Raw genomic sequence first — 13,826 nt, forward strand, 5'->3', positions numbered from 1 at the left:
CATGCCGTTCAAAGTGATTTTGAAAAGTATTTGCCCCCTTCCTGATTTATTTATTTGGATATTTGTCACATTTACATGTTTTCAGATCATCAAGCAAATGTTCATATTAGACAAGATATTCATGTAAATGCAAAATGTAGTTCTTTAAATTATCATTTCATTTATTAAAGGGGAAAAAAGCTTTTCAATTCTATCTTGGCCTTTGTGAAAACCTTCCTTGGGGATCATCAAGATGTCAAGAGCCTTTGTGTTCTTTTTGGTTAGAAGTGTTTGGAACTTTATATCCAGGCATCCATAGATTCCTATGGATCGCATGTTTGCACAGTCACTTTCTTATTCTTGAATCATAAACTCTGAGCTTGACTGTGGAACGTGAGGCCTGCAGCTCTTTAGAGTCATCTACAAGGGTTTTTTGCAACCTCCTGGACTGAACTAATTTGGTAGGTTCCTGGAAAGGTTCACTTCTGTTCCAGGTTTTAGCCTTTGAAATACTTTGATTAACCCTTTCCAGAATTTTTCCAGACACGCTTTATTTAAGCGATGTCTTCAACAGTTCTGGGAGTAATGAGGCCTTGCTGTGGCAATTAAAATTAATTCAACTTTTAAAAAAACAGAGGTTAATCAGAGTTAATTCATTATTTAGAAAGAGTGGGCAATTGAGGTGGCTGTAGTTTAGAAGGTAGAGCAGGTCATCTACGGATTAGAAGATTAGTGGTTCGATCCCTGGCTCCTCTGCATGCCAAGTATCCTTGGGGAAGATACTAACCCCAAATTGCTCTCCGATGCATTCATCGGAGTATGAATGGTAATTAGGAAGCACTAAGACAGTTAGACTGGGTGAATTTGGCATGTTCTATAGAGCGCGTTGAGTACTCCGGGAGAGTAGAAAAGCGCTATATAAGAATCAGTCCATTACCATTACTTTTTCAGATAGGGCCAGGATGGTTTGTATAGCCTTTCCCTTTGTAAATTATTCCCTTTATTTTGTATTTATTCAGATTATCTTTGTCTGATATGCAATTTCTGGTGATTTAAATGTGACAAATATGCAAAAAACAAACAAAATCAGGAAGGGTGTGTTTCTTGCTGAATAACCTTTAGCCTGAAGGCCCTGCCTCCCATTCTATTTTTAAATGCCTTTGGAACCACAAGTAGCCAGCAGTCTTAAATTGCATAATTTTAGTTTCATTTTGTTGATTATCCTTTTTCTGCTCTGACGTGTCAGAACGTGTGCTGTAATAAGAGTCTGTTACACACCCAATATTTTTACTGAGCATGTTTGCAGTCTCTAACAGTGTTTTATAACCCAATTATAAAATCAAGCTAAAAACTGTCATGTTTTGAGAGCTGAAAGTATGGTCTAATGCATGCACAGCCGGGAGGCAGGAAAAGTCGTGCTATGCTAAATTCAGGCTTAGAGGCAGGCAGAAAGAAAACAGCAACCACTAGGAACATGACAACACAAGGAAAACAACAATAGGAGACAAAATAAGTCAAACAAAACTGAGGCAAGTGTCATTTATGAATTCAGTAGGCCTGAATTGATAATTGGCAGCAGTTGAGTATGACAGCTACAACCAGAAGTCTAAATGTATGTAAGGGGTTAAGAGAAAAAATACACTGTAAGCAATACCAAAAGATGGAGAAAGACACAGTGATGTAACCTGCTGAAATGTTCCATTGTGATCCTTAAACGGAGCGTTTTCATCTCTGCCATGAAAACCATTTAAAGGTTTTTAAATGATGTAAAAAGACAAGCTTGGACCTAAACTGAAAGTCACAGCACAGTTACTGATTTTTTCTCAATCACGAAGTAAATTTTACAATCATTGTTTGTCCTAAAAAGGACCACAATTTAAAAAAATAGGTATCATGTTGCATCCCGTAGCACTAAAAACTAGTGTCGGAGCCTATAAAAACAGGAAAGTATTAAGTAAGTTCTTAGAGAAAGGGGGTGTTGGAGTTTGTGGGAAACTCCAACACACTCTGAGTTTCCAAGAACATCCCTGAGCAGGTCAATGTTTTGGTGACACTGGCATGACAAGGGCTCAGGCTCACTGAGAAACGTGCCCATACAGGAGCAACTTCCCAGACAGTTTTGGAATTTCAGCCAAACTTTGCTCTGTGCACAATAAAGAACAATGACACTCACACAGCATATTCAAATTCACAGAAGCAAACAGTTTGTTTCAGAATTGGGTATTTGTTATAAATCATTTTTAAAAGTAAATGGATCCAGGTACACTGTGTCCCTTATGAAGGACAAACGAACTAAGAGGGAATGATTAGATTACATTTTCAGTCTGGCAGAGAGGACGTGCTGTCCAGCTATGATTATATCACAAGTTCTGCTAAGAATGCTTGTGACATCCAACAACATTTCATCTTTAACAGTCATAAATACAAATCTCTAAAATCATACTCAGCTCTGGCATGTTGTTTTCCACTCTGCGTTTACTTGCAAGCGATTCACTGTGCCAGAGTTCATCTCCCCGTGGATCCATCCAGGCTGAAAATGCACAGTTTGCAAGAATCTGTATTTTTAGAAACATTTGCTAAAACAGGACAATGTTGATGACTCGTAGCAGATGATGCTTTGGCAGAAAACTTCACGATGGGAGAAGTTGGTAACATTTTATGATAACTACAATCATTAATAAGGTATTAGTAATACTTCATCATTTATAAAGCATGACTCCTTCTCATTATGTCAGTTATAAACATGGATATAAATGGATATAAACATAGTTTGGTGTTGCTTTTTATATTACATTTTAATGTCAGTATTTTTATACTTTAGCAATTTCTTAATAAAATATTATATAAATTGCAAAAAACTTTATTTATGAGCTGTTAATGGTTCAACAATGTCTTTAGATGCACATTTATACCTATTTTTTTGTGAGTGTGTTAGTGGAGGTTTTATAACGACTTATTATAGGTGGCTTTAGTCAAACAAGTCAGTGTTCAGTCTGGTTTAGTTCCAAAGTGCTCCTGGATTAAACTCAGCTGAACTGAACAAAGCAGGGATGGTCTCCTTGTCCAGCACAATGAAAACTCAGAGCAGCTCCTCACAGTAAGGAGGTGACCAGATTTAAAGGCGTCTTCCTTTGTCGTGGCATTTCCATTGAAGCTCAGTTTCTTATCTAAATTGCTTTGCGATTCTCAATGACGAAGCAGGTGGCTAACCACCCCAGAAGCCTGGTCACCTCGTTACCTGAGGAGCTGCTCTGAGTTTTCACTGTGCTAGAGGAAGAGACTATGCCTAACTTACGTAATTAGAATTTAAACTGACTTGACGCTGACTTGCCTGACAGCTGAGATCAAAGGAACTGAGATCATTTGTTTGTTTTTTTCTCTTTTTTCTTTCTCAATAGGTGATCCAGGTGATTGATATATGTATTTTTTGTCTGCTTATTTTGTTGGTTTTTGTTCTTGATCACCATTCCTCTTCCCTGCTGTTTTTCTTTCCCTCTTTCTTTCTCCCCTTTCTTTTCCCCAGTCAAGTCTGTCCCGTATTTAGCAGGTTAAAATAAAATAAACAATAAAAGGCGAATCAAATAGACCAATACTGCAAGGCTGGGTTGGTTGATTTGGTAAAGTAAATCCGTTGGGCATCTTTCTTTGCCTTTAGACAATAATTCTGATGCCAAAATATCCCAGACTTTTAAACATCCTGGAGCAATTTTCCTCTTTACACATCAGGTGACACTTTATAAATAGGGGAAAGCCTAAAGTAGCTTTTATCAGTGAAATATGGATACTTTGTTTGCAGTGGTTACCCTTGTTTGTGAAGCAGTGTGGCTTCAGGGTGTACTTATATCCACATTGATTTCATTATTTTAAACTTCAGCCTTATTAATTATGAGCGTTAACCAATGTATTTATATTTGACAGAATATAAGAAAAAGCATTGACTCACTTTTAAGAATTCATTTTGGTTTAAAATCTCCCCCAAATAAACTGTGATTAGTTTAAAAATATTAATATAATTTTTTGTTTGACCTTCCTATTTTCCATGTTCTATTTAAGTTGGCTGCTGAAACTGCTTGTCTCTCACATTTGTTATAAGGTGGTAGGAATGGTGTAACTGTAGCTTCCCTTCTCTGTGTTCGTTTCATTAAAATTCCTCTCTGTGTGCTGTGTGCTTGCCTTTCTGTCTGCCCCCACTCCCAGAGTTTTACCTTTAAAGGTAATATTCTGTATTTCAGACAACGATTGGATCATTTTCTATATTTTGGTCAGTATATAAATAAAAGGTATATGCAATAAGCTGATTACAATATGAAAATAGCTAATTACAAGTTGTGCATTCAAAAATGTAGACTACTTATATAAAAGTTAGAAACATTGTTTCTTTATGGCCTCTTTGAACATTTCTATGGTGATTTTCTGTTAATATAAAGTTATTTCTTAATGTTTTATAGTATGCTACTGATCTACCAACTCCTCAAAGGGTAATGAGGAGAAGACTCATGGACAGAGCGGGTAACCTCTGTCCATGAATGATGTGAAATAGGTTCATTAATAATGTGAGGTTCTGTCTTGGACCATCCAGCTCTCTCTTGAGGCAGTTCATTTATGTCCAGCAGCACAAATATACATTTTGCATTTTACCAAGGGTCAACTCGAAATTAGATATTCACAGAAAATAAACCATATGATCCAAATTTGTTCCATAATTTCCATCTCCTAAGCCCTACCAACTGTCTTTAACTGTAAAGCCATAGATTTATTCCCTGAACTCGACAACACATTTGTTTTCTGAGTTAGAGACAAATGAAAGAATCTTTCTAACTGAATCATAATACGAGGTGAGTCAGCAGCTCGACAGTCTGCTTTTAGGAAATCCTCCCACTCCAAGCCTGACAGCTCTTCCTGAATACTTGCCTTCAGTGACCCACTCACTTTTTGCCTGTGTTATAAAAATAGCTTAATACATGCATGCCCACAACAGAATGTGTCTTCCCCATCAGCAAAGCTATCTACTTCCAGTTACCTTTATATGCTAATAATTTGTTTGCCATTTCCTCAACAGCTTATAAATCAGTTTCATATACAAAACTGCTAAAGAAAAACTCAGTCAGTCAATTAAAACCAATCAACCAACAAATCAGTAACACTAGTATCTCAGATTTGTCCACTGTTTCCATAGTAAAGTGAGATCAACACTGTAGCAGCTCTGGACACTGAACTGTCTCCTCCATAGTCACTATCATATAATGTGTGAAGCACACTGTGACATTAACAACTCGGAGCAGATATGTTTGTTTGAGTTCTCTCGGTCCATCTGGGGGCCCAAAAAGTTGACAGGACCTGAAATCAGCAGCTGAGGCCCACGGTGTGAAAACATGTCGGCTGAGAGTCACAACTTAGAGCCACCAGGGTGAAACTGGACCACATGGAGTGATACAAGAATCCCGCTGCAAGTTTCATTTAGTGTGGAGCTGAATGTGACACAAGGGGGTCTTACCTTATTGAATGAAAAACCAGAGAGATGTGCATGTTTGAGCGAAATGTGTTTCTGAAGGTGTTTTTATAGTGCATCAAACAAACTGAACAAAAGGCTGGAAAGAGGACAAGAAGAGCAGCAGGGGGTGGGAATTTCCCTGATTCCGCACAGAGGACCAAATAAAGCCTGTTATGGGAGAATTCTGGTTTAGTTGGTGCACTTTCTTTGGAACTAGCTTTGCATTCAATTACATCCCAAAAAAGTGATGTGATTTTTAAATGAACCATTTTGAATGTTTGTTATAATTTAGAAAAATAAACATGGAACTTGACATGGATTGGACATTTGCTAACTACACTAGGAATTTTATTTCAGGGGCACTGCCTGATGTAAACACCATTGCTCACACTCACCTTTTTTCTTCAAGTAAGGCTCGTGCTAAGCTAATTATATCCCATTATATAACACACAAAATTGCATATAGTTATAGTTGAAAATAAGGTACCCTTCCTATCATGGAAGGGATGCACAGATGAAAACAAACAATTACTTGGCAAAAGTTGTCATACTATTGCAACTGTGCACTTTCTTATTTCACTGCTAAAATAATGGAAGCTCATATTAAACGTGGACAAAGTTTTACGTTATGAGGTCAGCATACATGAAAGTAATTTTTATAATGTCAGTGAAAACATTATTCTCAGTTATGTACCTCTGGCTGTGAGCAGTGAAACCTCTCCTATTTGTTATATATATATTTTTCTTTTCTTTTCGTGAGGGGGCAACCACTGAGTAGTTGGCTTAAAGAGAGTCCGCAGTATGGTTTAGAAGTCCATGAACTGACCAAGAGGCTGAAACAAACAAAACTAAGTTGAGTCTGATGTGTAAAAATGTACAGAATATGGACAAAACGAATAAGACAACTGTGTTGCATCATCACAAACAGCAGTTGCTTGTTTTTTAAGTCCCTCTGACTCTACAAGCAATCATCCTGGAAAAACAAAAGACTAAGGATATACATCAATGTGTGAAACCCCAAACAAATACTCAGCAGGAGGTGCCGACAAAAAGAAATTGTCAAAAACAAAAGGTAACAGGGTGCACAAGTTGTTGAACAAATAAAATGAAATGTAAATGTCTTTGCTTTTACATGACAGGGACTCCTTCCTGTCCCTCTCTCTCCTTCAAAGTTGTAGATGTCTGCCTCGCTCCACTGAGCAACCTCAGGATGATTGGACTTCCTGCAACACCTCAAAACACACTCACGCACCACTTGGTTACTCTCAGTTATTCACACACCATTGTGGCAAAATGAACACAAACCGCTTATTCACACGCGTACACACATATACACTTGTGTCAGAATGAACACACTCCACTTCGGCAGATTTGACACCCACCACCCGTCGTTACATTTTTGCAGCCCCCTCCTCCCTCCATGGGTGCTATTCCCGTCACCGTGGGGTGTGTGAGATGCGGAAAAAGTGCTAAAAAGCTGTCGTCTTTTCCCAGTAAACTTGGTGCCGTTGTTGTATGTTGTTGTGCAAATGTTTTGAGAGGAAGTTTGCTGATGCCGACGCATGGCGAGGCACAACAGTAGTCAAAGGGCAGCAGTAGGAGGGGATTGGAGTACTCCGCAGGAAGTCCACACGTGTCAGTGTGCAGGTCACAGGTCACGCCTCCTGAATGTTACAGTTTGTCTTAATTATTTTCACATTTTCTGAAATCATACTTCACTTTCACAAAACATTCAAAACAAAGACACAAACATAAGACACCCTGTTTGTGTGTGTGTGTGTGTTTTCTTACACCCAGTAATATTCTGTTCCTCCCAAAGTACTCGCATTCTTTCTTCAGCATTGTGCAAAACTTAAGCCACAATGTCCCAAATGTTTTTGTGCATGCATCCTTCAATATTAGATTTTATATACCTCAGTCCTATACCACAGTTAACATTTAATATCTGCCATAACTGCTGACCTGTTTAAAGTTAGGAATGGGGTGGTTATTACCTTAAAATGCTACTTATCTGCATTGGCACAGGGTCATAAAACTAACACCAATCCAAATTTTACAATCAGTTTTAGGAAATCCTTCTGACATCTCTTGTCTGATTATATTATTACAATTAAAATGATATTTTACAATAATAAGCTAATGTTCAGTGCAGCACAGCACAGCACAGACCCTAATGGCTCTACAGGCTCACTACATACAGAGGGAATTTTCATTTACCTTTATTTCTTACAGAAAGGCTTACGGTGTGTAATTGTGTGCTTCCTGATAATTTAGAGGATGTTATCCATAACCAAACCAAAAGTAAAGGAAACATATGTCAGCAAAACCTGGAAAAAAATACACAAAAAATACAGGGAAGTCCTGACGTTTTTGTAAGAGTAACAGTAATCCAATCATATGTGTTCACACATCTACAGTATGGATTCATTACATGTAACATTCATTACATTGGAGTTGCTAACAATAAAATGTTGTACTTTTAACAACAATATGACATCAGAAGGGCTCAAATATAGGGCTCAGAAAAAACAGCAGTACCTGCCTAAAGATACATGAACAGCATGTTAACATGGATTTATTGTCTTTCCAGTTTCATATATATATATGTTTTGTATATGTTTTTGTTAAAATGTCTGCATCTAACACATAAATGTACTGAATTTCACACTTTGCTGATAAAGTGCATGGAAAGAGAGGTAGAACCTTCACAGATGAAGATGAATAGGTAGATTTATTATTGTTGTTCAGGGGATTCAGAATCATTGAGCAGGGTTGGTAAACTTGAAATCACACCACATAATCCCCTATAGCCAAATTTCTTGCATGAATGTGGTCTCGCTATTTTATTTAATTACATTTCTGTATCCACTGAATCTTTTACAAGTTAATATTAATTATATTTAGTTGCTTTGACCCTGTTGGTTGTTTGCTACGACTCTTCCTCTCTCTGGAGTCACACATTTGCACTTCCCTTTTTGGCACAATGCCTCTTATGCAAAGCTCAACTTTAAAACTCTAGCCTTAACCTACACCTGATCCTTAGACTCAATTTGAACTCTCACCCAGCTTTTTGAACCTCTGTCCGCAAGCGAGGACCGGGATGTTCTCGTTTTCCAAAAATATCCTCCACCTCATGCTCAGAAACTCAAATCGGTCCTCACAAAGATGGACACACAAGTACACACACATACCATATGCCACAATTCTGGCATCATCCTTGGTAATAAACGGGACTAAATGGAGGCAAGGTTGAAGCGTAGGAGGGCTGGCTGAAGTGTGTCTTTGTGTATATATATATGTGCATGTCTCCTAGCAACCAGTACCCTTCACTCTCAGTCTGCAGTGAGCCGACAGAACATTATCAAGCTGCAGATGCAACAGGTGCACTGTAAAACATGCTGCTGGAATGAGGTAGAGAAGACTTTATTTATTGTCATGATTAATTTCAAGTTAAAACAAATAGAATCCTTTAGTTTTAAAATTAAAATGAGCATATCTGCCTATTTTCTTTGAACCAGTCAGTCTCTGTCATCTATTTTCAAAATGTCACAAAAGATCCTACTGGATCAATTACTGAATGTCATTCGGTAATTGAGCTGTTAAGAGCATCATTACCTGGATTTGCTACAAATTCAAGTAAAATTCCCAACGATATCTGGCAACGTTAAGGTGTCATGCTGCATCACATCCTCTGCCCACCAGTCCAATACAGTGCTTTACTGTAAAGTGACCCCAGTCCAACAAGCTCACCTGTTTGTTCTGCACTAATATGTTGAGAGCTTGAATAACACAAAGTTAGTATACTTAACTTTGTTTTGCAGTGAGCAGTACTGAGCTGAACATTATGCTCACTTCTCTTCTGTAATGCTAGCTAGATGCTGAAGCACCGCAACCACAGCCTATGGACATCTTCACCAAAAATACTGTTCCAGCTCATTCCAGCCCAGTTAAACCCCTGAGCATAGAGCCATGAATGATGTATAAATTATATGGTTTTGCCTCTTTCATCACTTTACATGTGATAAGCCACCATGATGGATATGCCATCCCACCATTTAGGCTCAGTTTGATGTTCAAAGACATGCAGCGCTCTGAAATCGTCCTTCAAATGTGTTAAACCTGAAATAAAGAGCCTGTTTGGGAAATGTAAAGAGTTGAAAGTACTGATATTTAAAAATAAAGATAAATACTGGAGTAAAGTGCAGATATCTGAAAATATTATTTCAGTACAGTACTAAAGTATTTGTACTTCCTTAATTCCCACCTCTGTATTCCAGCTTGTGCATATTTAGTAGACCAGCTACTGCTCACCACCTGATCCTGTTGTAATTTACCTCGAACTGTAATGTTTGTTTAACCCCGAACAAGTGATTTTGATGCCTAAGTAAGACTCACACACCACTCTACAACTCCGACCTCTCTGTCATGGTTGAGGTAAGTAACTCCACAGTAGGACATTTACAATATTATTCATAGTCTAACAAGCATAGACACTACTGTGGTTCTGTCCCCAGTCTGTTCTCAGACCTATAGTTTATTCAACTACTGGAAGTCCTACTTTCTATAGTTCATAAAATAAAAACAGGGGGAAAAGGTGACTAAAATGATCAAATTCATTTTTCACCTCATTTTCTTAGGTTCTGTTAACATTTTTCAAATTCCTATTAAATACCATGTTTTTATGTTAATATTTTAGGTTTTTAAGCAGGAGGGTATCTCGCATTTTTATTAAATAGAGAAGTAAGAGTCTGTCAAAATTCAATAAAAAAAAATATTATTTAGTCAGTCCATCCATCCATTCTCCCATTCTCTTCCACTTATCCTTTTTTTTTTTTTTTTTTGGGGGGGGGGGGGGGGTTGTCTTAAGGCCAGAGAAGGGTACACCCTGGACAGGTCGCCAGTCTGTCACAGGGCTTTTAGTCATTTAAATTCAGTCTTATTTATATAGCATGAAATCACACTAACCATCACACTTTATATTGTAAGGTAAAGACCCCACGATAATACAAAGAAAATGAATGCATCCTTACTTTGTTCTTCACCAAGTCTATTTTTTAATTGTATTCTATTTATTCCCTTCTGTCTGCGGAGACTGCAATCCATTAGATTTAGGTGGACAAAATTAAATTGTTTCCAGTGGCAATAATCTCTGTCTTGATTAAAGAAAATCACAGACAAAATTATGTTACATGAAAACAGATTAACTTTATTACAAATTCCATTTCTGGTACAGTCTATGCTTTTCTGCACTGCAAACCAAAAAAGAGGCTGCATACAAGAAGAAAGCAAAATTACCTTTAAAAAAAGAATCTGCTCCTGAGTTAACTGCTTGACCCACGTTTGCAACCACATTAAACATCCTACATAATTAATCTAATCGTAAAAAGCCATCTCAACATTACTGGGAATTAATGGGTCTACGGCAAAATGGCAAGCCCAGACAATAACCTGACTGCCCGACACTTACCCAAATCAAACCAGTGGGGAGAGTTTCAACCTGTGTTTTGCCTCCTCTGCACTTTACTAAAGTCACCCTAACCCCCCACCCCATATATCCATATTAGGGTAACAAATGCCATGTCAGCAAAAGACAAACTCAAGAGGTAATATTTCACTAGTTTTAGATTAGTATATCCAAAAATCTATTTCTCAACTATAACTGCATATATTGTTAAGGAATTAGTAGTTGAATACAGTAATAATTACTGGGACAGTAGATGAAGAGAGGATAGACGGACTAGAGACAGAATTTGGGATTTTGAAAATCTGCAAATATCTGGATTTACATATGTGAACAGAACGCACAGTCTCATCAGCTTCTGAAGTCTAAACCTCTCCATTCATCCATCATTCATCCACCATCCCTCAGTCCAGGACATTTCCCTCTCTCCTCTCCTTTCCTTTACTCCCCCCCTCCTCCTCTCCAGCCACTGTTGACGTCCATGGCTCTGTCACCCGCATCACCGGTTTCCACGCTGCTCTCTGGTCCAGTCATGTAGTCATTATGGCTCTTCTAATTGCCTCTGTGTTCACACCCGCGCTGTTTGTCTTCTCGCGGCTCCCTTTCTTTTTTCAGTTAGTTTTATTTTAGTTATTCAGTCGTCTTTCTTGTCGGAAACTCTTTTTATCCTCTTGCACTTTTCTGACGCTTTGGGGAGTTCCGTGCGTCCGAGCCTCTCGCACCTCTCCACGGTGTAAATCCCTGCTCTGGCTGCTCCACCTGGACGTGTCGCTAATTTCCCTATTCATTCACCCGTGCGGTCGTTTCACGTCGTCGTGACTCCTAATTGTTTCTTGGCAGAGTTAGAAACCGGTGGTGAAAAGGCTCATATGAGTGCGCCTCCGCTGATCCGTGCGCCCAGCCCTCTCCCGTTCTCAGGGGGCACAAACAACACCAACACCGGCGCCGGGGGAGGGGGTGGTGGTGGTGTAGGAGGAGGAGGAGGAGGAGGTGGTGGTGGTGTGATCTCCTTCCACATCCAGATCGGTCTGAGCCGGGAGCCCGTGCTGCTGGATGCCGCGGAGTTCAGCCTCAGTCAGGTCCGGGAGGTGGCGTGCTCCATCGTGGACCAAAAGGTAACTAAAGAGTTTAAACCAAGTTCTAAAATCAAGTTCTAAAATCCTCTAAGTCCTGACAGAGTAATCATAATGTAAAGAAGTTACATTGGCGACATAAATCTTTCACGGGTTTAAAATTCATTAAATATAGACCATAAACACAGATATTTTCATTTCACGCTTTTCGTCTCTCTGATCTACTTTAAACTTGCCAAGTGTTTTGTTGAGGACCAAAGGAAGTGCAATAAGGAGTTTGGATTTTTCAGTGGGTTTCTTATTTGGGGGTTTCGTGACCTCACAGATGATGTCACAGTCCTCTCTGACCCAGTATATATTTTAGTTTTTTAAAAAGGGAAGTGGACACTGCACTACAGTATTTAAAACGAATGTGATCTACAGATCATAATTTTTTTCTTGAATTTTTAAACACTTTCTGGTTTGGTTTTCTTCCTTCAATAAAACAAACAAACAAAAACATTTGAAGGTTAATGTTGTAGGTTATTGTTTGTTTTAGTTTATTTTTTAATTGGGGGTGTCAGACATATATTAATCAAATTGACCCGCAACTGGGTACAAACCAGCCACTGGATTACTTTGCAAATTAGGAAGTCATCAATAATGAGTAGTCAGCCATCAATAGTGGGAAGACATCCATTTCTTAAATAAAATGCATTGCTATTCTTGGCACAGTGGTGCCAGCTTTCAGAACTACAGGTCAGACTCAAAAGAGAGATTTATCTCACATGTGTCAGATTTAAAAGGATTATTGAACAAGTTGTTGGATAGTTCTGGGAACTGGAGAGTAGTTCAGAAAGGGATACTGGTTATCAGAAAACAAGTGGATAATCTGTACAAGAGGAAAGAGAGTGTTATTTCTGGCCAATCTTAATATCGGAAGAATCTTGTGAAGCAATGGAATTGCCTTACTTGTGGATTATCCGGACATGAATCATAGAGGAGGTTATACGTTACAGGCAAGTATCCAGCAAGAAGAGACAAGTGGTGGTGGAGAGTGGGAAGGCAGGTCAGTGGGGTTGGAGGCTTGAGTGGAACTCACTGGGAATACAGGTAAGTCAGAAATCACATCCACAGAGTGAGACTGTGGGTGGTGTAACAATCTGTTGTCCTTCCTGGATGATAAGGAAATTCAGAACAGGTGTAGAAGGCAGAGAGAGTCATGCCCAAGGGTAGACCAAGGGAAACATTTACTCATCAATCCTGTATCAAGAAAAAGGATTAAAAAGTGAGTGAGATGAGCAGGGAAGGGCATTAATAAGAATTTATCAATTCCGATTCCATTACGGATATCACTTATTGATTTAATTCTTTTACTGATTCTCATTAGGTTCTCTTTGGCTTTTAGACTCACCACCATCGCTAAGCAGCATCTCAAAGGCATTACAGTCATGCAGATTAATTGCGTGCTGTGTAGTCAAATGTTTGTGCATGTTGGAGGTATTTCTCATCTTTGTTGTGATCAGTGTTGGGCTCATCATTCAACAAAGTAATGTGTTGCACATTACACAGACAGAGCATTCACATTCCCAACGCGTAACATACCGACGATTTGTCGCGGCCCAAGGCGTGTCATAGTAACGCGAAAGCTACCCCTCCGTGTCCTTATTAAACGCTCCAGATTCCTAATTGAAGTGAATAGAAAGCTGCTTCGTGGCTCTCTATTTGCTTCCTTTTTATTCTCTTGCCAGCTTTCTATTGCAACCCTAACCATAATCTTAAATTTATAGATTTATTCCAACCTGCTCTCATGCCTCAGAACGCGCAACATGCTGATGATTTG

The 13,826-nt window shown here is 38.7% G+C and overlaps 1 protein-coding gene across 1 annotated transcript in view; it reads left to right on the top strand.

Moving 5' to 3' along the window:
* The first annotated feature begins 11,440 nt into the window (after window positions 1–11,440).
* prkd1 (protein kinase D1) overlaps window positions 11,441–13,826 on the top strand; it is a 77,364-nt gene continuing 74,978 nt past the window's right edge. Inside the window, exon 1 of the mRNA XM_040042215.1 lies at window positions 11,441–12,046. Coding sequence (XP_039898149.1) covers window positions 11,801–12,046 — 246 coding nt within the window. The 5' untranslated portion in view covers window positions 11,441–11,800. The remainder of the gene's footprint in view (window positions 12,047–13,826) is intronic.

This window comes from Simochromis diagramma, unplaced genomic scaffold (genome assembly GCF_900408965.1).
Source record: "Simochromis diagramma unplaced genomic scaffold, fSimDia1.1 OVJJ01000304.1, whole genome shotgun sequence".
NCBI classification, from domain to species: Eukaryota; Metazoa; Chordata; class Actinopteri; order Cichliformes; family Cichlidae; genus Simochromis; species Simochromis diagramma.